General features: G+C 32.7%; 4 protein-coding genes and 1 long non-coding RNA gene across 9 annotated transcripts; 2 read left to right on the forward strand and 3 right to left on the reverse strand.

Moving 5' to 3' along the window:
* Positions 1-652: 652 nt before the first annotated feature.
* Positions 653-1615, reverse strand: LOC130969849 (uncharacterized). Of its 3 annotated transcripts, none has more exons than XM_057895746.1 (3): positions 1488-1615; positions 1107-1299; positions 653-1018 (listed from the first exon to the last, which is right to left on the reverse strand). In XM_057895746.1, exons 2-3 carry the CDS (start codon positions 1275-1277, stop codon positions 947-949), a joined length of 243 nt encoding a protein of 80 aa, XP_057751729.1. In that variant the 5' UTR covers positions 1278-1299; positions 1488-1615; the 3' UTR covers positions 653-946. The 3 variants fall into 3 exon arrangements, with proteins under 3 accessions (XP_057751729.1, XP_057751728.1, XP_057751730.1); XM_057895745.1 differs by having other exon boundaries at positions 1107-1291; positions 1488-1605; XM_057895747.1 differs by having other exon boundaries at positions 1107-1294; positions 1488-1605.
* Positions 1616-1748: 133 nt separating this feature from the next.
* On the forward strand, positions 1749-6869 carry LOC130968563 (DNA polymerase eta). Its single transcript, XM_057893909.1, has 16 exons — positions 1749-1889; positions 1990-2110; positions 2229-2340; positions 2430-2600; positions 2763-2927; positions 3052-3155; positions 3336-3455; positions 3667-3790; positions 3983-4096; positions 4263-4478; positions 4727-4835; positions 4923-5023; positions 5498-5567; positions 5660-5787; positions 6179-6287; positions 6362-6869. Exons 1-16 carry the CDS (start codon positions 1814-1816, stop codon positions 6658-6660), a joined length of 2139 nt encoding a protein of 712 aa, XP_057749892.1. The 5' UTR covers positions 1749-1813; the 3' UTR covers positions 6661-6869.
* LOC130968564 (uncharacterized) lies at positions 5171-6183 on the reverse strand. The gene is made up of 3 exons (XR_009081694.1): positions 5904-6183; positions 5705-5822; positions 5171-5570 (listed from the first exon to the last, which is right to left on the reverse strand). It is a non-coding gene; the product is annotated as an uncharacterized LOC130968564 (long non-coding RNA).
* Positions 6870-6894: 25 nt separating the features above from the next.
* Positions 6895-11656, forward strand: LOC130968566 (uncharacterized). Of its 3 annotated transcripts, none has more exons than XM_057893913.1 (11): positions 6895-7866; positions 7995-8229; positions 8402-8458; positions 8625-8687; positions 8877-8945; positions 9073-9165; positions 9455-9559; positions 9634-9711; positions 10311-10439; positions 10543-10642; positions 11444-11656. In XM_057893913.1, the coding sequence occupies exons 2-11, from the start codon at positions 8113-8115 to the stop codon at positions 11482-11484; spliced, it is 852 nt and encodes a 283-aa protein (XP_057749896.1). In that variant the 5' UTR covers positions 6895-7866; positions 7995-8112; the 3' UTR covers positions 11485-11656. The 3 variants fall into 3 exon arrangements, with proteins under 3 accessions (XP_057749896.1, XP_057749895.1, XP_057749894.1); XM_057893912.1 differs by lacking the exon at positions 11444-11656 and adding an exon at positions 10879-11366 and having other exon boundaries at positions 6900-7866; positions 8000-8229; XM_057893911.1 differs by lacking the exon at positions 11444-11656 and adding an exon at positions 10879-11366 and having other exon boundaries at positions 6901-7866.
* A 111-nt stretch (positions 11657-11767) lies between these two features.
* LOC130968565 (transcription factor bHLH91-like) lies at positions 11768-14042 on the reverse strand. The gene is made up of 4 exons (XM_057893910.1): positions 13908-14042; positions 12590-13625; positions 12123-12518; positions 11768-12018 (listed from the first exon to the last, which is right to left on the reverse strand). Exons 2-4 carry the CDS (start codon positions 13613-13615, stop codon positions 11914-11916), a joined length of 1527 nt encoding a protein of 508 aa, XP_057749893.1. The 5' UTR covers positions 13616-13625; positions 13908-14042; the 3' UTR covers positions 11768-11913.
* Positions 14043-24681: the final 10639 nt, after the last annotated feature.

A 24681-nucleotide genomic window follows, 5' to 3' on the forward strand; every position in this document is an offset into this window, starting at 1 on the left:
TGTACACTTTTCATTTTTAATATTAAAAATAATAAATAAGAAAAGAAAAAAGAAAAATCTTTTGTAACATAAAAAAACACACACAAAATGTTACAACTATTATTTCTCATTATTTTATTTAGAGTCAAATGCTGGAAATTAAGAATGTAGGTCCAAAAATCCTAAACTAGTTGAAACCAGGGGACACATTATGACATTATCTACCAAGAGAATTAGCACAACACAAAAAACGATTATCCAGACCAACAAACGTAAATGCCTGCTAGACATTTTGGAGAAGGAAAAAAACGAAAGATATGTCATACAGGCCCCGCTAGGATGTTTGGTTTCTTATTGAAAACCTCAAAATCATGATTAAGACAAGTGTTATAAAGAGAATAGCTTTTCGGTTTTGCCAACTCCATAGTTTTGCAATAGAAACCAAACATGCTCACATAATCTTTGGAGTTTGATTAGACCTCAAAAATCTTTGGAGAGGAAGCTCAATCCCTTGAAAGTATATGGTTCATAACTTTAATCATCTTTGTATCATAAAATTAACACTCCCTAGTAACCGGCACCCATAATTGAACAGCATTGCAAAATAATTCATAATTTTAGAATTCATCTAATTCCAATCTTACAAAATCCACTTAAACAAAGCACCAGAAGATCCAACAACCATCTACATTTCAGCAATTATAAAAGAATTTAGTAATATATGAGGAGCAACAACAATCCCAAACACCATTCTATGCAGGCTGTAGCATATTAAAGCTATAATTGATACAGGAAACTATATCAATTTTCAACATATTTCTTGCAATGTTTTCAATTTATGAATAGAGTAGAGCAAAGCTTGAAAGTACAAGTTACTATATAGTCATTTCAGTTTAGCCTACAAAATGCATGGCAAGTGATGATCTTGAATTATGAAAAAAGATTCATTGACATCCGAAAATGTAAATTACTTCCTTCCTCTGTTAAGCCTCTGCAGATGATAGTTGATACTCCCCCAAGACTTTCTGTTCTTTTTACTCTGAAACAAACCAAAATGAATTAATTGAACAGATAATTTTTTTTCCCTCTTGCAATATACTTAAATGGAAAATATGTAAATTAATTACCTGAGATTCCATACAAGTGTTCAAAAGTTCCTTCTGGCGAGCACAAACTTCAGCGTTGTCATGGCTAGTAGCCATACAGTTGAGGAACATTATCATTTCCTTCATGCAAGGTTTATGAAGTGTACCAAATCTCTTAGGGTTTATAAAAAGTCCACCAGCTTTTCGCCCCATTTATCCTCCTTCAACTGCTTTTCTTTCATTCACAGATAAAAAAAACATTAGAAACACTAACAAAAGTTTGATGCTGCTGCTGCTGTCTAGTGCTACATTATCAAGATAAACTAATCAATCCAGCTAAAGAGACAGAGAAACCAAAGAACAAGAAATCTATAAATAAATGGAAGATGCATTTATTGGAAATCAGAGCAAAACCAGTCTAACCTTGGTTTTGCACTTTGCAGCTTTTCGCCACAGATTGAAAACGAAGATTGCAATCGGCGATGAGATAATCGAAGATGGGAGCGATAGCAGATGATTCCAGAAGAGGTAGGAACTGGGAACTGAGATCGTGAAAGAGGGACAATAATTAAAAAACCCTACTATTTTTTTTTGAAACAGGCCAAGGCCCTTACTGTATTTTTTTGTTAGTGAGGCATTTTCGGCCCAAATATAAAGAAAGAATGAGCAGACCAAAAAATGTTTGGAGGGAAAGCATGATATAGCAATTAGCTGCGAGGGCTGATAGAGGGAGCAGCGAGAAGAGGGCGATGCCGGTGGCAAAGCGAGAAACGAGTGATGGCAGAGTCATCGCTCACGTCGACATGGATTGCTTCTACGTTCAAGGTTCTTTCCCTTCCCCTACTTCCCATTTCTCTATATTCTTATATATTTATTTAGGGTTTCGAACTAACTGAACAATTTATTTCTCAATTTTGAAATTCAGTGGAGCAGAGGAAGCAGCCAAATTTACGGGGCTTACCCACTGCAGTCATACAATACAACTCATTCAAAGGTGGCGCTTTGATTGCTGTTAGCTACGAGGCTCGCAACTTTGGTGTCAAACGGTATTCTCTAACTCTTACTATTATGTGCTTGGTTATGCTGCTAAATGTGGCATTATTCTGTGTGATTGTGTGCTATTATCAGTTTTTGAGAAAGCTCATTTCATTCACTTTTTTTTAGTTCAATGCGTGGTGATGAAGCAAAGGACGTGTGCCCGCAAATTCACCTTGTCCAAGTCCCTGTGGCGCGTGGTAAAGCCGATCTCAATAGCTACAGGAACGCAGGATCTGAGGTATATGGGAATTAATTTGGAGGGCGATTATTGTTGAAAGAGTTGTTTGGCGATATTGAATTATGCTGGATCGATGTTGAAAATTTCAGGTTGTTTCTATTCTTTCAAAGAAGGGTCGTTGTGAGAGGGCTTCGATTGATGAGGTATATCTTGATCTCACTGATGCTGCTGAAACAATGTTATTGGAAATGCCTCCCGAAGCTAGAGAGGATATTGAAGAGGAAGTTCTCAAGTCACATGTTTTGGGACTTGAAATTAAGGTCAGAGGGCAGAGGCTATGCTATGCTAAAAAGATATTGTATTTTCTATCATCACTAGTGTGTGTGTGTATGTGTGCGCATAACACAAATATCTCTTAAGTTTCCATTAAAACTTGGTAGCATTCTAGCCATGAGAGTAACTGAAATTGGAATTTCATTCAGGAGGGAACTGATGCCAAAGAAGAAGTCAGGAAATGGATTCGTAGGGGTGATGCTACTTATCAAGACAAACTTTTAGCTTGTGGGGCCTTTATTGTTGCCAACCTTAGGATGCAAGTGTTGAAAGATACAGAATTCACCTGTTCTGCTGGTATTGCTCATAATAAGGTAAGAATAGTTCCTTGGTATGGCTATATATCTGTTATATGCTACTTTGATAATGATCTTCTCAGTTTCGGACAACTTTCAGTGACATTTAAAAGCTCAAACATATCTCTGATGCTTTTGGCAGATGCTAGCGAAACTAGCCAGTGGAATGAACAAACCTGCACAACAAACTGTTGTGCCACAGTCATCGGTTGGAGGGTTGCTCGAGTCATTGCCAATAAAGAAAATGTAAGTTTATACATTACTAACTAGAAGTTTTTATCATTTATTTCACTCTGATTTTTAAATTTTTCCTACTTGAAGTTACATTCTTGTTGTGTTTGCGAAGATAACGTACAGCTGTATAGATCTCCTTTAAATGTTTTGAAATTTTATAAAGCATGCTGTTGAAGTGAATCTGGCTTTCAGGAAACAGCTGGGGGGAAAGCTGGGCAGTTCCTTACAAAGTGATCTCGGTTGCAAAACTGTTGGTGATTTGCTTCAGTTTTCAGAGGAGAAGCTACAGCAGTGTTATGGGATCAATACTGGGTGAGATTATGTGTTTAACATGGCGTTACTTCGGAATACTCCCCACAAACCATCATTTGCTGATTTATTTTTATGATTTCATCCTTTAACAGCAATTTTTGTGCCACTGTTTTGCATTAGATTGAGCGACTGTTAATTCAATCCAAATGCCTTTCTTGTGAATAGTAATAGTTGATATACTATCCTGATTCTAGCTTTTACAGCATTGCAGTACCTGGTTGTGGAATATTGCAAGAGGAATAAATGGCGAAGAAGTTGAGGGGCGACTACTTCCCAAGAGCCATGGTTCTGGCAAAACATTTCCTGGGCCTCAAGCTTTGAAGACACTTGCCTCTGTAAGAATTCCCTCTGAGCAGATGAAAACTGCATTTTTATTTGGTGGATACTACCGACTATATTCTTCTTTGATTGGATATTTTTCTTGCTTCCATAGTATCTTCTTTGTTGAGTCTGTTCTGGATAGAACTCGCTCAAACGTGATATATCATTTCTTCCATATTTGGTTATTTCTAATTGCACCTCTTCAGGTTCAGCACTGGCTTAATGAATTGTGCGAAGAGCTAAGTGAACGTCTTCAGTCTGACTTGAACCAAAACAAACGGATTGCGCACACACTAACACTGCATGCTAGAGCATATAAGGTTTGTCATGTGTTTGATTTGGGCATTGTTCTCCTTTACAACTACAAGTATGATTTATTTATTTATTTATTTTAATCTTTGATAATTTACTTCTGTCTTCGTCATCTTCTGTATTCATCAGTAGTTTTATATCAATCTATTTGTCTTATTTTAATGTTTCTTTCAGAAAGGAGAATCAGATTCACTTAGAAAGTTCCCTTCTAAATCTTGTCCTTTAAGATATGGAACTACAAAGATTCAAGAAGATGCCCTCACTCTGTTTCAAGCTGCATTACGTGAATTTTTGGGCTTTTGCATCTCTAAGACTCATGGGAATGAAAATAACAACTGGGGAGTTACATCACTGTCTGTTTCTGCTAGTAAGATTGTCCCCATACCATCTGTAAGTTTGAACTGCTTCAGTTACAAATTTTCTCTCAACCTTAGAACAGTGAGCACATCATAAGGTTTTGAAATGCTTATTATAGCATTGATATATGTTATCAACAAGCTATATGTTCAATGTTTGGTGCATACTTGCCAGCTTACCTTTTAAAACTTTTTCTTTTTGCTGATCGTAACTCCTTAGCAACTGATAGCTGTTTCTGTCACAGTGGTATCGAAATTTTTATCAAAACTGTTTGTTTCCAGGGGACACATTCCATTGTAAAATATTTTGGTGGGCAAGTTCCATCTAGCTTATCATTTAATCAACCACTAGGCAATGCATTTGATGAAGCTGTACCATCATCTCCATCAGGTTTTCCATCATCCCAGTTGTATTAATTATGAATTATTTGTTCTCCTACATTCCACTCTAATTTGATGGGTATTTTATGCTTAGCAGGTAGTGAAAATTGTTCAGGATTAATTTCCTATGAATTACAGCAAACTTATCCTGGTGGAGATACGGAAATTAAGAATTCAGAGGCTTGTTTGCATGAACAGGTTTGTCAAACAAGCATACATCATAATCTTGTTTAGTTCTCATTTTAGTCAGTTTCCTTAATGGAGTAACCTAGTAATGCTATGTTTATGCATTAAGTTGGCACCATCCTGTCCAAAAAAAAAAAAAAAAGGATGGTATTGTGTAACACTACCTATAATGGATTTCATAGACAAACATGGTAGAAAGGATCTTACTGTTTGTTCTATTAAGCATGATATGCATTTATAATGTGTGGAAGATAGATTACTGACCTGCCAACAGCTCTTAAAGTGAGAGCTTAGACCTCAAATTTTGTTAGAGAAGCTTGTTGAGTTTGTGAAATAGGTATTCTTTGCAAGTGTTACAGTAGGTACTTGGTAGTATTCTACCTTTATGTGCATTAGTGATCATGTTCATGTCCATGGCTTTTGTTCTCTACTTCAAATGCTTTTGAGCGGAAAAGCAGGCCCTGTGATCAATCTTCCTTCATGCAGGATCCATTGTGTAATTTATCCAGGAAAGTAGATAGCTTGCCCAAAGAATCCTCCCTTGAGTCACCTGCAGGTACTGTAGCATACTGGTTTCAGCATGTTATTTTCCTATTTTCTCTATTATTTTTCTTCAGAGATAATAATTGGGGTAAGTTTTTTATTCAGGAAGTGAAGACAGAACAACAAAGAGTGAACCATATAGAGAGTTACCTGCAAAAGATCCTAGGCCTCTTTCTAGTACACCCAGTTTGAAAGCAGTTGAGAAGAAAAAAACTGCGGGAAATAACCTTAAGGTATGCTTTGCCACACCATCTTAATTGTTGTTTATCTGGTTTGCGAATGAGGAAATTCAATTGTGAGCAACCTTCAAATCACAGCACCAAAAAGAATAAACAAATAAAAACTAAACCTCCAAATCAGTCATAATCCTGCAAAGCTGGGATCTAGGATGAGTAATGTTCTGCACTCCAATAATGACCTTATCTGGCTATCCTTGTTCATAATTTTACCTTTGAAGCCTCAGAGATGAAAAGAATAGAAGTTAATAACACATTCAACTTGTAGATTGTAATTTAAATAAGAGAATTAAAATCTAATAACTTTTGTAGATATGCATTTCAGTAGTGAACGTTGAGCTTTTTTATAATACAAGTGAATAGTTATTTACTTATCTTTTCATGGTAGGGGAATTGTTCAATTATGGATTTCTTCAATAATTACCAAAATTCCCAGTCTTCGTTGGAGCATAAGAATGTGACAAATGCCCATGATGTTAAAACAGCATCATCATTTGGTAATTTGTAATCCATTTCCATTTTTTTCCAGTCCTGTTGCAATTTCTTGTTCCTAATCACAAACATTACACAGGACTTCCGTCTACCATGGATAGCTATTCAACATGCAATCAAATTGAGCAGCCAGCTGAGAGATGCCGTGAAGAGATCGATAGTAACGCTGGGGAATGTAGTGTGCCTAATATGTCACAACGGCGACAAGCTTGGGACTATAACATTGATGAGATTGACCACTCTGTCATTGAAGAATTACCACCAGAAATCCAGCAAGAGTTTCAAGCCTGGCTTCGACCTCACAAGCGGCCTAATGTACCTAACAGTAAAAGAGGTTCCAGTATTACTCACTATTTCTTACCAGACAAAAGTAGATGAAATGATTTGGTCTGCTGTGCATAGTGTAAATATTTTAGAAATATGCAGTTGCTTTGTGATTGACGGCGATTTCATGGATTCAACATGAGGCAGAAAGTTGTATTATATGATGCTTCTTGTAAATGCATATTCGACATTATGCTATCTTCTAAAGAATGTATTATCTAAATAATGAAAAAATGTAAAATATCAAATGTCGGTTTCTAGCACCTTACTTTTGGTTTTAACATTGAATTCCGTGGAAATCAGGCGTAGCGTTACTTCATTTTCTGAAAATATTGTCTTGAAGAATTGAGAATGGCTTCTTGTGTCTTGTGTGGTGGGTTCTGCAGATAACTAATGATAACACTTACGCCATAAACGTGGACGTGGATGAGTTAGGCTTTAACCTTTAAGATTGCACGAGTCAACGTTCTTGATTTCACGTGACGAAACTCAACAGCACCCTTGACCTCGAGAGGTTCCTTCAATCACAAGTCTTTTCTTGAACCTTGAAGCAATTTTTGAATCCGATTCTTCAAAATGATCGCATTGTAGAATCAGACGTTTGATGGCAAGGAATTGGATGTTAGACAGAAACAAACGGCATTGTTGAGCTTCTTGCATTACACTGAACCTTGGTTCAGCAACTCACTGTTGATTTTGGTTTCTCCATCCCCTTACCCAAAATTTTAAAGACACAAAAAGCTATTGCCATCATTAATCTGGTTCTGTTCAGTGTCACACTCACTATCATAAGTTCTTAACACTTCACAGAATGAAGCCCTTTAATCCGAAGTGTTGCAGTGTGTATTTAATTATTTATAGGTTTCACGAGGCGGCTTAGACCGTTAATTTTACGCTTTCGTAACTTTTACGCCATCGTAGGTTATACGCAGAAATTAGTAAATTTTCAAAGCCGCTGTCGTTAATTTTTCGGAAAATGAATATATCGCCGCCAATGGGGCGTTTATAAGTAGTAGTTGTTGGTAACTACTTACGACACAGTGCTTGCACTCAAACTGTTCGAAGAAATGCCTCATAAAGAGCTGTTTTATTCAACCTCACAAAGGCACAGTCAATTCAATTCCTTGCCTTTGACCCAATTTGTCCTTGACATGCCATCAATGCCGCTATCTCGCTCTCTCCAATTTTTCTCACCCTCTCCATTCTGCATTCTCTCTCTTCCATGCTGCCAACTATAAGCTCCACCACCCCGCCGACGAGGTAGTCCTCTTTTAAGTCTTTTTTTTTTTTGGTTTTCTTTTTCGGTTTCTCTCTCTCTCTCTCTCTCTCTCTCTCTCTCTCTCTCTCTCTCTCTCTCTGTTCTTTTGTTTATTTATTTGTTTTATCAGAATAGAAGGCCACACGCCAGATAGAGACGAAGAGGAAAGGGTTTCTAGTCACTTTCATCAACTGAAGTTGGTTTGGAATTGAACTTACACTTCTTGTGAGCTCTGAAAACTTTGGGCTATGAATACCATGGGGAATGCAAGCAAATCACCATTTCAAGGTTTTCTTGAGGTTCTTCCACCTGTTGAATTTGCCTGCGTCTATGGATCATCTCTTCATCCCAACAACCACGATAAGGTCTCTTCTTTCTTGACACTTCATCACTCATATTGGCCTATTGCTTCTCTTCTCAACTATGGCTATCTGTGTTTTTTTCTTTTTCTTTTCTTTCTTTAATAAAAGAAAATAAATAAATAAGTTCCCACCAGTTGCTCTTTTTTTGTTTTTTTGTTTTTTTTGGTTTTTTTAGACGACCATGACAGATTTTATTCTTGGCGTGTCTGATCCCAAGCAGTGGCATTCTGAGGTATTGACTTATTCACCAAGCAATGCACTTTTATAGTTGTGTTACTGTGCGTTGCATGCAATCTGATTGCCTCACTGCGAAATCTTTTTTCTTTTCTTCTTCTGATTTTTCTTACTCATTGTTGAATCTTTTTTCTTTTAATTCTGATGCAATGGCTGCAACCTAGAATCTGAGATTGAACAAGAATCATTATGCATCATGGATGGTGCATCTTGGTGGAGGGAAGCTGGTACTTGCCATCTCGCTCTCTCTCTCTCTCTCTCTCTCTCTGTGTGTGTGTGTGTGTGTGTGTGTGTGTGTGTGTGTGTGTGTGTGTCTGTGTGTAAATACCTTCGGAAATTTTGTCTTTGGGGTTTCCCATCACTCACTTGGGTTGTAAATGATGACATCTGATGCTGTTGTTTATGCAATGTGTAAGATTACAAATGTTGCAGATAGAGTTGGTGTGGGAGTACATTTCAACCCTTTCGTTACTTGGAATGGGAAGGTAATCTTTATGACTCAGCGGTGTTTGATTCAGATTCTTTGTTCGCCTCCTTTCCTGCTGAGTTGTTAGTTGTTGAATTGACATTATTTTCTGATGAGTCCCTTCATCTATAAGTTTATCTATGCAGATGTACAAGTATGGAGTTGTTCGAATGTTTGACCTAATTAATGATGTACTGCAATGGGATAAATTCTACTTGTGTGGCCGTTTACAGAAACCAGTATGTTATTATTCCGTTTAATCTTCATGCCGTGAAATCATTTTATTCTTAATTAGTGGTTTTGGATCGCTAATGTATAACCATTATAGGGAGAAAAGATGAGATTAATGAAGAAAAGATGTAATTTTTAATTTTTTTTAAAAGGTGATGAATGATGCTAGCTTCTTTAGGGATTCTTGTGTAACCTCACTGTTCGTGTCTCCTTACTGCATATGGCTTAGATAGCATGTATATACTTTTTCAATTCTTAATTTTCCCGATACATTGATTTTGGGTCCATTTCATGCAGGTTCATATTGTTGTTGATAATTTGGATATCAACAGCTGCAATGCTGTTAACTTGAGAGCTGCATTATCAACTGCCCTTCTCCTTCTTCCATCAGAGTTCTCTGAGGTTGACTTCTTTCTTAGTAAATCAGTTGCTTTGGGAATTGGGATAACTGTAACAATAAAATCATACCCTTGCAGGCAGATCTATATGCCAAAGTGTGTAGCCTTTCATATATGGGTGACCTACGAATGTTATTTGCTGAGGATAAAAACAAGGTAGACCTTCATTGCTACTATGTAGGCGGTGGACTTGTGGTTTCCAAATGTTATTCTCTTTCAGTGCTATTAATTTTTCATGATCACCACATACCTTCCCAGGACTCGTGGTTTCAAAATGTTATTCTCTTTCGATGCTATTAATTTTTCATGATCACGTACCTTCCCATCTGAGGTCTATATGCCAAAGTTTAATATGTTTTTCATATATGTGTGACCTTATTTTTTTTGCAATGCATAAAATTGGATTGGTTTGAAAATGTTAACCATCTTTCAATATATTTATATGTTTCATGCTCATGAGATATCTTCCCATATGAGAAGTCTGTTCTACACGAGTTATGTCAATTTACTCAGAATTTGGCTTATTCTTTCAATATTGCTACCTTTTTTGTTAACTATGAGTAATTTTTTATTCGGATTATTCTTACAATAAAGATGTGAAGTCCTGTAAATATGCTGCGTATCTTTACTTTCTTCCTTGATTTGTTTCATGTATGTAATTATCTCATCTTTTCCGTGAATGGAGCCAGATCAATCATATATGGATCCTTTTTGTCGTGTTTTCACTGAGGCTCTTCCATTCACAATCTGTCTAGGTGAAGAAGATTGTAGCTGGTCAATTTGATCTATTCCACTCTATGTATCAGCCATTTCTTGAAGAATGTGAAGCTAAGAAGTTATTGAGACTTTCATCCACTGCCAATCACCAAATAGTTGTCTCTCAGGTCTATATTTTGGTATCTTTTATTGGTAGAGATTATCAGATATAATTTTGCATTTCCGGGATCAACAAAGGAGGTAAAGAAACTTCTTTTACTTTTAAAACAGGACCGTGACTTATCAGTTGTTCACTCTTTAGTTTCTGCACTTCCTCGACCAATCAGAAGTAGTATTAATATGAAGCAAGAGAAGAAATTGAGTGGAACAGGTAAACATTATACCATGATAATGTATTGTTTTTGAAATATTGATTCAGTTCCAAATATTCTTCGAGTCCAAATCGGGGGGATAGGACTGAGTCATAGGAAGTACAAAATAAATGGCATTATTGATGAACTAAGATTGGTCAATTTTGTTAATTCCTTTCAAGTCATTTGGCGGTGAAATTGCATCTAAACATAGATGTATGTGTGTCGTATTGAGAAAATAGGGCTATGATTTCAGGAAAAATCGTAAATGACATTGCTATCAGCTCAAGAGAACAGGCTGCGAATTGCCTGGAGAGAATTCTTAGGCGAAAAGTTATGGTTTCAAGTGCAAGACAGGCAATTTCCGGCTTGCTGGCTGTTGGAGGGGTAAATGCTACCAAGTACCTTGCTAAGAAAGTTAATAAAGCCTGGAAGTCATGGAGATGATTTATGCTGTATTGTGGAAAAATCATACTTCTTTTGCATGGGAATTATAGAGATAGAGGAGTATAGTTTGATTTACTAATACATTCTGTTGTTAAATCTAGCGGCACTTTTGACTGATCTAAGTGTGCCCTTGAGGAGATTGAATACTGGGAAGAGATGTTGGGCAAAGGGAATATAATCAGTGCAAATAGCAATAGCATGTTTAAATTCGCATTTACAAACCCATTTGTCTCTTCTGTTCTCCAATTTGTGGTTAAAAGTTTTCATTGTGCTCTCTTCCCCTATGGAAAGTGCAATCTTTTCTGGAAAGTCTAGTTTTGTGAACAGAATCCACAATAAAAAAAATAATGAAATTACAGCAATATTAACTTCAGGAACAGAAAGTACAAGGATACGTGATAAGTCCCTTCTCTAGGAAGTAAGGGGAATTCTCTAAGCAATGGAAAGGAAACGACAATAGTCGTAGCTACAAGGCAATGAAGGAAGTAGTTACTTGCCAAAACAAGAAAAAGTAAAGTGTGGCTCAACTAACCGGTGGAGACAAGATAATGCATACGTGTCCTCTTCACTACTTCAGTTATATGTTGCCTGCTAAACTAAAATATCAATTAGAGAAAGAAGAAAATCCTAAACAATGTTTCTGTTACTAATTACTTTATTAGTGTTGAAGAAATCATATTATAGACTAGTAAAACAGAAGCTATTGAACATGTAAATTTCACTATCTCCTGAGCGTCCTCTCGGGAAACTTTATTACTGCTATTGATATTATTATATGTAATTGTTTCGTACATGTAACTACTTGAACTTTGGTGCCTGAACTTGAAACTGTTATCCCCTTAACCTAATAGCTACTTGTATGTGGAACTGCTGCTGCATACTGAGTGTCCATAACATCGATTACCCTGTTGGCTATAGCACTGGCATAGACTGAAGAACCTTCTATTATCTGCCTCAGTGAAACAGGCCATAGTTAAATACAGAACCATAACAATGTGATTCAAAAGATTTATGATTGCCCTTGTTAGTTTCATGTCAAAAAGAAATACCAACCTTGCTATTGAACAAGAAACTGCAATATTCGCCAACATGTCCACCTGCAACATGGTGAAGTTCCAACTGAAGTTCATCCAGAACCTTGGCGACTGAAAGCAGACAGTTAATCTTCTTCCTTTGGAAGAGTTTGATTGTAACATCATCATCAACAATCCGCACATCAACCTCGCTATCTTTTGATTTCCTTTGAAGCCATGAGGTCCTTATGCATCCATCTGGATCACTGAAAGGCTTTATGTTGCAGCTCTCTGCAGCATCATCTTCCGCTTTCTGCCTTTTGCATCTCTCCCTTCCATATCTTTTCTTCTCCACCAGTAATTTGAGCTCATTGACCGTTCTGAGAAGCTCCCTTATGTATTCAATGGCATCACCCACCACGGAGGCTCTATCCATCTGTTAATAGCAGACTCAACCTATTAGTTTGATTTGTAAAAATTGGTAACAAGTTTATAAGTGCTGTATACCTTTGTGGGGCTTGGGATAAGACTCCTCAGGATTTTGTATTTGCCATTCAGTTGCTCTCTTCTTTGTTTCTCAGTTGCAAAGTGTTTGGTGCCTTTTCCTTCCCTTCCTTTGCCCACCGAAGCCGTGACCCTGTTGAAGTCGAGCACTCCCATGTCAAGTTGGCTTCCATCTCCTTCAATCTCATCCCCTCCACCGAAAAGAGAACCACTTCTTGAGTTCGTTGGCAAGCTGTAGCCACGGGGAAGAGACTGAAACAGCTCTCTGAGGGCTGGAGGCTGTGGAGGCAGGTTCAAATGGAGTAGAGGATCATACAATACTGAGGATGCACTTGTGTTGTCTGATCCTATTGGAAGGTCCCCAAGAAATCCCATCGGATTCTGAAAATTCTGTGTCTTGTTTGCGATGCAGATAGCAGGGTTGGCAAGCAAAGACGAAGTTGAGCATCTTGGCAAGTGAAGAAGGTTTAGGAGATCTTGTGAAGGGTAAGGCGGGTCCAAAATGGAGGAGGGATTGTAACTTTGGCTGCAGTTCTGTGCCTCAGTTTGCTGAAATTGCTGATCATGTGGTTGGTGTTCTGAGTGATTAGTATAACCCATATCTTGCATTTCCTGAACATTGGGATCCCAAGTGGGTTGCTGATAGGGAAGGATATCAATTTCATGCTGAACCAAATGGGAATCCATGTTGATATTGTTGTTGTAGGAGGTACCCATATTCAAACCAAGATGCTGTGGACGTGGGATATCTATGGTTGTGGCAGTGACTCCATTTACATAGTTGGAGACATCTTCTTGCTGGTGGTGATAGGATAACTCCTCCATAGAAAGTCTGATATTCTCTTCAAGGTTATTGTTGCTGTTTGTAGTGTTGCCTACAACAATAAGTGGTGATGGTGATGATGATGGGTCTGAGAGAGTTTGAGGAAAGGTATCTTTTAGTTTTGGAGTACTGACACCTTCTGCCATTGTGTTGGGATCAAAGCAACCAGGTTGCTCATGCATATTTGGCCTGTCTCCACAACTCATTGGTTTTTGTCTGCAGTAGTTGACACACATCAACAAAATTGTATATTACAACTAAAGAAACATAACACACCATGTGAGTGAATTCAGAAATATCACAAAGGAAAATTCCCCACAAGCCAAGAAAATAGAAAAAGAAGATAAAACACCACAAATCAACAACTAGAAAGCACCCCTTTGTTAAATGTTTCAGATTTGATCATTTGATTCTTGTTTTGCTTAAGGTAGTTCTAGCACCAACTAAGAGGTTGAAGCCATGAAATAAGAAAATTGTTAATTTTAAACAAGTACTTACCTACAGTAGTAGAAGGTAAAATAACCAAGATAATATTGCAGATGAGTTGTTTCAGGTGGACAAGGTATAGGGAGGGAGGTAGGAAGGATTGTGGTACTAAAAAAGGCAAATATCCCAGAAAGTATAATTTAATCTTTTTGGCATAGGAATTAGGAGAAAAATAGGTGGTTCAGTTACAAGCTACTACCTAGTCACTGTCCCTCACCAAGGGGTCCACGTACATGCTCATATTTATCACAAATCTTATGTACTATGATTCTGTGAATACTGCATGCAATCCATTAGACACATAACACGTGCATACTATAAACTATACATGATTTTTGCTAAAGCAAAAACGGAACTTTATTTATTTAGATTTTTTCTTTTTTGGTTTGAATTGTTCATCACTGATCCGGAGATATGAATATTATATAACAAGACGTAATTACATCGTTTGATTATGTAGCTAGTATTTCTAATAATTTATACACTTGGATGAAGATATGAAAATCTAAATTATAGTTTGGGAGTTTAATTTCAAATGGAAATCCAAAGTTATAGCTAAATAGTTCTCTCTCTTTAGATTTGCAACCGCCTCTTTTGAATTATATTCTAAGTACATTGGACATGAACTACTCTATGTAGAATCATGTCTTAAAGATACATTTTCCTGTCTCCCATCTCTCAACTATAATGTATTAACAAAAATTTGTAAATGCATATTTCTATTACTCACATAAAAAGATGGATATTAATATATCATTAGCATTTTCATTTTTCCTATTTCCCATTTGTTTTCCCTATTGAGCTGAGCCATTCCTTAAAATTGAGCTCTTTATGCAAGTCTTGTTGATATTTACTCAGAATATATATATTAACCATTCATGTTGTATAGTTTATATTCACCATTGATATTTTAAAGAGAAAATTAAAATAAAGTTATGGGGTGATTATGTGAAAGAAGAGGAGAAGATGCAAGAAAGAAAGAAGAATAAAATGGTTCACACAAAAGGTGATTGTAGAAGAAAGCGCGTTCGTTTGGAATATAAAAATGTTGTGGTCCCCCCAGAGTGGCAAGAAATCCCACTCCAATCCATGCACATTGTTAGGTTAAACTAACTGACTGCAATCCTTTTGCCTTATCTCTTTCCTACTAATTTGTTTTCTCATACTACTTTTTTATTTCCTTTTAATACCTTACCCTAATATTCTCTTCAGGTCTAACTTCTTCATTGAAAATCCAAACAATTTGTATACAGTCTTTAGGCTTTAATTTGCTCATGATGAATTCACTGAAAATTAAAGCTAATACAAGATATATTTATTTTATGGAAACATATGTAAAAGTTCCATTGATTTTTAAGCTTGGTACGTATATATACACATGAAAGTTCCATCAGTTTGTTACAAATGAGTGGCTAATATAAGTACATATCTATAATTATATAAGATATTAGCATTTGCAACTAAATGCAAAAGAAGGCAATATATATGCTATAATATTATCTCTATACATATCATAAATAATTTAGTTACAATATAGAAGCTGCATAGCAAATGAATGCTTCAGTTTTGTCAACAAAAATTGGACTTTGCATAAAACAATATTAATTATATTCCTTCATCCTAAATTCTAATTGTCCTTGAGCATGATATATAGCAAACGTGCATATCATCCCTGAAGAAAAGGACAAAAAGGATATAGATCCAACGCAAAGCTGTCACATCTGAAAACTTGATCACAATTCAAACATGTTTGTCTGAGTGTGATGATTTCACTTGCAAACGTAGTATTCTGGATTGTCTGAAAGAATACATAGGCTGCTGTAGTTGGCAGCTAGCCTCCTCACCCACCACACCTTCCACTAAAAAAATCAACACTTGTCTCACTCATTCTTCAAATCATGGCTGCTCAATAACACAAACAAATTAAATTAAGTTTACTTCATCGGTATCACTAATGGTGCATGTCATGGTACAAAAAATATATAATATAAGTTTTTTTTATAATAATATTACGAAAATATAAATTTTTTGAAATTATATCGATTTTATCCTGGTATTATATATTATGATATTATATATTACAGGAATATTAAGCTTTTACATATTAATAATTAATTTTAACATTTATTATCTAAAACTTAAAAAAATTTCATGTGTATATTTTATATTTGATTTGGTGTTAAATGTGTTGTACAAATAAAAATAATTAATTTTTATATTTATTATCTAAAACTTGAAAGAATTTAATATGCATACTTGTTATTAATTTTATTTTTTGTAGAATAAGAAGATAGAGGATGAGAGAGAAAGAGGAGAGAAATATAAAGAAGAATAAGGAGAGAGGATGTTTGTTAATTTTAGAGAAATATTTTATTTTAATTGTAAGGAAAGAATATTTCATCGCACATTTTATTATGTCAAATTAGTGATACTAGTGTTAAACTCGTGCGATGCATGGGATTACAGTTTGAAATCTATAAATATAAATGGAACCGTTTGAAATCTATAATATACTTGAATCATCGTAAGAAAAAAAACCTGGAAAAAAAAACATGTATTTTGTATGTATTAGTAGCATGTTAATTTTGCACTAAATTTTATATCAAAAGACCAATAAAAGTTGATTAACAACCTAATATTTTACTAACCGCATTAGAAAAGTAATTGACATATGATAAAAGTAGTTATAGATAAAAGTAGAGTTATAGATGTTATGCGCCTATTGCACTTTTCATTTCAAGTATAAAAGTAGAGTTATAGATAAATTAGTTATATTTATAATAAATATTTGTACAAAAGCGTAAATCATAACATGTTATTAAAACGAAAATACTATTTTTCTTACCTAAATATTATTAAAAAAACTTTGAATACGATATTTGTTGTTGATGACTTTGGATTGCCTTCTACTTTAAGAATTAGAACTTTCTAACTACTGCGACTCTTAACTCTTGACAAAGTAATAAAGTTTCCGTGAGTGAACATTGATTTTGATAGGTAAAACTACATGTGATAATAAGTGACCTTGACTCTTATTTATTGTCATTGCAAAGTACACTGTTAATGGAAACTATCTCCGTTAGAACTTAAATGACAATCTTGAATCTGAAAGGATCAAGTTCATTCTTAGAATGTATATTTTGTCACTAATATTTCTACCGGTCACTACCGTCGCTCCAATTACGTTGTTGCCAAGTTCATTAACTATTAACTTTATCCCATTGCATAAACATGAAGTCTGGTCTATATTTTGCAGTAGCATTACTGTGACTCTTGGCTTCAAAGTCAACTTGTGGTTGGGTAGTCCTGAACATTTGATGTTATTTAGTAACTTTGGTGTGAACTGCTCCTGTTGTACGTCTCATTCTCATCAGTTTGACATGTTATGTTAGAACTCAGATACTCCTTTTCTATCTCTGAAAAAAAATTTCGTCAAGACGATATTGTTTACCTTCTCGACACTCTTAAGTGTAGGGGCAAAAATTGCCCTACTCTAAAAATACCTATAATCTGACATGTTTTGCAATAAATTTGGATATGCAAAGTCTACTAAATGAGAGAGAGGGTCATCAATTGTTGTAATCAGCAGATCATCTAAAATTTTAATTTCTAACTCATCACCAACAATAGAACCAATATTTTCGTTTCCAACATCAAGTATTCAATTAGCAAATCTCTTCATTTCACCATCATGTTGATCTGAAAAAGACATTAGAAGCCTCATGTTCATATGCAGCTTCAGAACCTTACAGAACGATCACAGATAGGATGAGTTAATAGCTAATAACAATATATCGGGTCTACTCCCTTTTGGAATCATCGAAAGTATCTGTCTAAAATCATTTTCTAGAACCACAACCTTACCACCAAATGGTTGATGTGTCTTATGTTGATAGGTAATTAACATAAGATCCCTGAGTATCCAAAGCACATTTTATTGAGTATTGGAGTTTCATCTCAAATTATTAAACTACTTTGGATGAGCAGCTCAACCTTTAAACTGTCATACTTGATGTTACAAGTAAATTCATCAGTAATTGTAATGGGTCTTGAAAATTTAAAATGAGCCGTTTTGCCACCAGGTAGAAGTAAAGACGCAATTCCACTGGATGCGACATTTAAAACAATCTTTTCTCTAGATCGAATAGAAGAAGAAAGTCCATTCCAAATAAATATCTTACCACGCCCATAAAAGAAGTAAAAACTACCAGAATCTGTAATAACAGCATTGAGTATCTCATCGAATACTAACACTTGCTCATGAATCATCTTTTGTTATGTATATAAGTTTGAATGAGTCAATTCATTTGTATCATAAGCTAACTCCTTTCCTATTAGCTTATTCTGAAAAAGACGAACATCAAACAGCTTCGGATATGGCATTGATTGATAGTCTATTAAAGATCTCGCATTACTATTGAGTATCTTCTTAACCAAAGACTGGTAGAAACCCTCATATGCTCTTGTTCTTGCTTCACTTACAGCCACTTTTGTCTCTTTCTTAGCCGCCTTATATTTTTTCCAGTTATCTGCGTTGCGGCACAAAGACCACTCTTTAAAGCACTCCCTTTTTATCTTTATCTTTTCTTGTACACTCTCATTCCACCACCAGGACTCCTTGTCTCTTGGTCCTATTCCTTTAGATTCACTAAAGCTTTCTTTTGGTGCTCTTCTAATAACTTCTGCCATCTCCCTCCACATCTCTTCCGCGCTTTCATTCCCATCCCACTTTGACTCTTCTCCTACCCATCTTAGGAAGCTTCTTTGTTTCTCACCTTTTATCCGCCACCACCTCGTCCTTGGGTTCTTCGTATGATGCCTTTTCCTCAACTTTTGCTTAACGCAAAAATCCATGATGAGCACCCTATGTTGTGTTGTCAAACTCTCTCCCGGGATAATTTTACAATTAATGCAAAATTTTCGGTCGACTCTCCTCAACAAGAAGAAGTCGATTTGAGAGCTTGTCATGCCGCTTTTATAGGTTATAAGATGTTCGTCTCTTTTTTTTAAAACATGTATTTGCAATGAGAAGATCAAAGATTGAGGAAAAGTCCAAAATAGTTTTACCCTCGGCAATGATCACCCCGAAACCATGGCCTCTGTGAATACTCTCATACCCAATCACTTCTCTCCCAACATGACCATTTAAATCTCCTCCAAAGAAAATCTTATCTCCTGAAGGTATGTCTTAAACCAAACTCTCTAAATCCTCCCAAAACCTTATCTTGTGTTGTTCGTCCGAACCCACTTACGGTCCATAGGCGCTAATCACATGGAAAGCACCTCCCTCCACCACAAGTTTGATAGAGATGATCCGATCTCCCACCCTCTTAGCATCCACTACGTCCTTCTTCCACTGCTTATCCACAATAATTCCAATCCCATTCATATTCTTCACCTTTTCTATATACCAAAGTTTGAAACTAGAAGTATCCAGCTCCCTAGCCTTCGCACCAACCCATTTTGTTTCTTGTAGGCACATAATATTAATCTTTCTCCTTGTCATGGTGTCCACCACCTCCATGGACTTTCCTGTTAAAGTGCCTATATTCCATGTCCCAAATCTCAACCCGCTCTGACCTTTACCTTTTACTTTGTGAACTAGCTTATTTACCCTCGTTTGTTCACAAAAACGCGAGAACCCTTACTCATTTAACATTACATCTGGAGACCGATGCAGCGGCTCTTGCTCCTTTGACACCGTACTCGAGTCATACAACGCGTTGCTTCCGGACAACGACCTAACTTTAGCACAATAATGTCTTTGATTCATGTCATGGAGATTCGACAATATTTTTATGTTGGTTGTCGAAGACCTAATACAACCCTCCTCCTTTATCCAGTCTTGGGACCGGCTATGTATCGCAAGTGTAACATAGGTGGAGTTCCTTATTAATATATAATAACTTAACAAAATTGTTTATTATTTTTTTTTTAAATTAGTTCAATAATATTAAGATTTCAATATCTAACTACCTTGCTAATAAACTCAAAAACTAAATCTTTATCATTATCTAACAGCCTAACCAAATAATCTATTAATTTATAAATAAAATTGCAAAAATTTCTAGTGACAATAACTAAGCAAATAATTCTCTAAACTCAATGTATAAGCGCCATGACAGCATAAAAACTCCTCATTTATATTACTACAAAAATAAAGATAATATATATATATATATATATATATATATATATATATATATCACAAGTTATAAATTTTTTATTTATTTAAATTATGAATTTTACTATCCTATGTCCTTAAGGCATAGGTTAAACATACTATAAAAAAATATTTTAATGCTATTTATTACTTTTATGCATTAAAAATCTAAGAAATTTTACTTTTGTAATAAATAACATTAAAATATTTTTTTATGATATGTTTAATCTATACCCTTAGCACACATGATAACAAAATCTTTAAATTATTTAAGTATAATATTTACAAAAATGTGTAATTTGTAACATATTTATGCATTTACATAAACCTTACACATCTCAGATATAAAGCAATTAAAATCATAAAAAAAATATTTGTACCTGATATACATGCACTTTAAAAATTCGTGCATTGAACCGAGAATAGACTTGGGATATATCCAGTTTATAAAAAATATTTTTTTAAATATATAATATTTATCTATCTCTTATTCTTATATTTTTTTAATTTTTTAAAATTTAATAGGATCACTTTATAAAATAAGAATATATTATAAGTGAAATATAAATTTAATTATAAAAATAAAATGATAATTTATTTGAATTAGGTTAGATAAATTTTGAAAGTTAAACCTAAACTTTAATTTAAAACCAATGCAAATTATTTTCAATTTTGGTATATTTTATAATTAAATTTAAATTAGATTTTAAACACCTTAAATAATTATTTTATAATTAAATAATAAATAAAATATAAATAAATACACTAAAATATAATTATGGTCTAATATAAATATTAAAATGTTATTAAAATTTAAAATACTACATCTTTTTTATGATCTTATCAAAGTAAAATCTCAAAAATTATTATTTAAATAATAAATATTTTTTTATTAATATTATTATTCATAATTAAAATTATAAATCATAAAATATATAAATAACTTTGATCTCATCAATTATTAGTAATTTAGTACTCTTTATACAAAGGCAGTAACAATTTATACACAATTTTAACAAGATTATTAGCACAAAAATTAATTTTATTTTCAAAAATTATTTTATTAAAAATAATTAAATTTAATTTTAAAAAATTTAAATATTAAATTAATTAAGACTCTTATGTAATTTTTATAATAATTGAATATTTTTTATATTTAAAATTTAAAATTTTAATAATTAAAAAATAAAAAATTAAATAATTTTAATTTTAGATCATCTATGTTATATTTTATTTTATTAATATAAGAATAAAAAATAGATAAATATTATTTAAAAAATATTTTTTTATAAACTGCATGTATCTTAGATACAATACTAAAAATTTTGTTATTGCTCTATTTTGGATACAGTGCACCAGATTTATGAACGAATTTTTAAACATGTATTTCGGATACAGAGTATTCGAGTTGTGATTTTCATGATTTTGATGACTTTGTATTCGGGATGTGTAAGGTTTAATGTAAATGCATAAATATACTAAAAATTATATATTTTCGTAAATAAAAAATTTCATAAGTTATATATAGTGGAAAGGATAGAGAGAAATAGATAATAGAAGAGAGATAAATAAGATAGATAAAGAAAATTTATTAATTAAAAAAAAATATTTTATCTCAATTTTAATAAAAAAGTGTCATGTGATATATTTTAGTTGTTAAATTAGTAATATGTATAATATAATTATATTTTTAAGTTTAGTATTTTAGTTTCAATTTCAACTTTAATGTAATTTTAATTATAATTAGAGAAGATCATGTTGTATATTTTAGTTGTCAAATTTATAATTAGTTATTGATAATGATATATAAAAAAGATAGAATTGGTAAAAGAGTGAGAGAGATAGAGAAATAGAGAAAACAAGAGAAATATAGAACTCTTTAATTTTAAAAAGAGATTTATGATACATTTTTATTGTAAAATTAGTAATATACAATAGATGATATATATTACAATAGCATTGGTGCCATGGTATCTCATCAAATACTTTTTATGATGAGTATTATGAATAGAATTGAAAGGATCAATTTGATTGGTACGAGTCCACCAAAATCTCAACTAGTATTTTTACCAGTAATAACGTAAATATAAATCTTTTAAAAGTATGTTGGTTTTGTCCTGATATTATAGATTATGGTACAAAAAATTTATAAAATCAAACTACTTTTACAAAAAGGTTATAAGGGACAAAAGTCTTTATCAACTAAGAAGACCAGGGTCTTCCTAGATAAAAAAAATCAAATAATCAGATTTTTAATTATTATTTTTATGTGAAAGAGTTTAATTGTTTACTAATAATTAATTTTAACATTTGTTATCCAAAATTTGAAACAATTTAACGTGTATACTTTTACAATTGATTAGGTTTTAAGTCTGTTACACAAATAAAAATAATTAATTTTTATGCTTACTATATTTAAAAATAATATTTTTCTCTCTAAGTTTATAAAAATATAATAAGATATTAGCAAAAAAAATTTATATTGATAGTTATAAAATTAACTCAAAATTAAATTTTTTTAAATAATTAAATCTTGATTCTAACTTTTAATTACAATATTAGTATTCTCTAAATTGTATATAATAAATATTTGAAGGAAGAGAAGTAAAAATATAGATTAGAAAGATAAGCGATGAACATTTAAAACTAAATAAAAAAAACTAAAAGAATATGTATATAATAATAATATTTTTTATTTGAATTATATTATTTTATTAATTTTATTTTTTATAGAATAGAAAGGTAAAGAAAAATTGAGAATGAGAAAAAAAGAGAGAAATAGATAAAATAGAAAAACGAGACAGGGAATTTATTAATTTTAAAAGAAAAAATATTTTAATTGTAATGAAAAAGTCTTTGGTGACACATTTTAATTTGTCAAATTACTAATATAAAATATAAATTATATATAGAATGAAAAAGGTAGAGAGAAATATAAAAAGAAAGAGAGGTAGATGAAAGAATATAAGAAGAGAGTCTATTAATTTTAGAAGAAAATATTTTCTCTTAATTTTAATGAGAGAGTATCATGTGATACATTTTGGTTATCAGATTAGTTAGTAGTATATAATATAGCTATATTTTAAATTTTTTCAATATTTTAATTTTAGTTTAATTTTAATACAATTAGAGAATATCATATTGCACACTTTGATTATCAAATTTGTAATTAGTCATTGATAATGATATATATAACAGAGATATAGTGGGTAAAGAAATAAGAGAGATAAAGAAAGGAAGAGGGAGGAGAGAAGAACTCTTTAATTTTAGAGGAAAATATTTAATTTCAATTGCAATAAGGGAGTGATATGTGACACATTTTGGTTATAAAATTGGTAATATATAATAAATAATAGATTTTGAAAGAAAAAAATTGTTTTAATTGTAATAAAAAATATTCGGTGATATATTTTGATTTGTCAAATTACTAATATAAAATATAAATTATATATATATAGTAGAAAAGATAGAGAGAAATAGAAAAAGGAAGAGAGGTAGATGAGAGAATATAAGAAGGGAGTTTATTAATTTTGGAGGAAAATATTTTCTTTTAATTTTAATAAGAGAGTGTCATATAACACATTTTGGTTATCAAATTAGTTAGCAATATATAATATATTTTAATTTTAATGCAACTAAAAAATATCATGTTGTATATTTTGATTGTCAAATTTATAATTAGTCATTGATAATAATATATAAGAGAGATAGAGTGGGTAAAAGAATAAGAGAAATAGAAAAAGGAAGAAAAAGAGAAAAAAAATTTAATTTTAGAAAAAAATTAATTTCAATTACAATACAAAAAAAAGTGGATTTGGATCCTCTAAGTTTGAATTTTACTTTAGAGAGTAAAGTGTGATTTCTCACCATTAATTTTATAGGTGGGATCAAGAGTAAATATGAAAGAGAAATTATTCAAGAGTAGAAAATTACACTTTACTCTCTAAAGTGAAATTCAAACTTTAGAGGATTCAAATCCAAAAAAAGTAATGTATGACTTATTTTAATTATAAAATTAATAATATATAATAAATTTAAATAAGTGCTTGATATGGGCAAGAATTAATTTTGCCTTTGAATTCTAGAATGTCAAATTCAAAGTCATTGGAAGATCGTTTGACCCATATTAAAGTGCATTAATTGTAATATTGTATATATACCCTATTTTGTTATTCATTTTGAAATCTGAAATTATTATTATTATTATATATATATATATATATATATATTGTTTTTTAAAAAATGTTAAGATATTATTAGAATTTATTTCTTTTAGTTATTATTTAATTATTAATTTAATTCTTTTAAGTTGGTGTTTTTTGTCCAATAATTAAACATATTTTATTTTATACTTTTAAATATTAATAATTAATTAATAAATAAAAATAATAAATTATGATAATTCTCTAATATTTCAATGTGGAGGTGTGAAAGTTGTCAGCGAAGAATGATCTCAACCCGTAGATGCAGTTCTTATACGGTTTAGATGTGGTCTCGTGCCAAACTGTGTTCGAATTGACTTTTGATGCAACAAATTAAAATTGTTGCTGTCGTGGTCTCAAATATTATTTTTTCTTGTAGTGAGTCTACTGAGATTATTGCTGGGTTGTGGTCTCCAATCTC

The sequence above is a fragment of the Arachis stenosperma genome, chromosome 3 (assembly GCF_014773155.1).
Source record: "Arachis stenosperma cultivar V10309 chromosome 3, arast.V10309.gnm1.PFL2, whole genome shotgun sequence".
Lineage (NCBI taxonomy): Eukaryota > Viridiplantae > Streptophyta > Magnoliopsida > Fabales > Fabaceae > Arachis > Arachis stenosperma.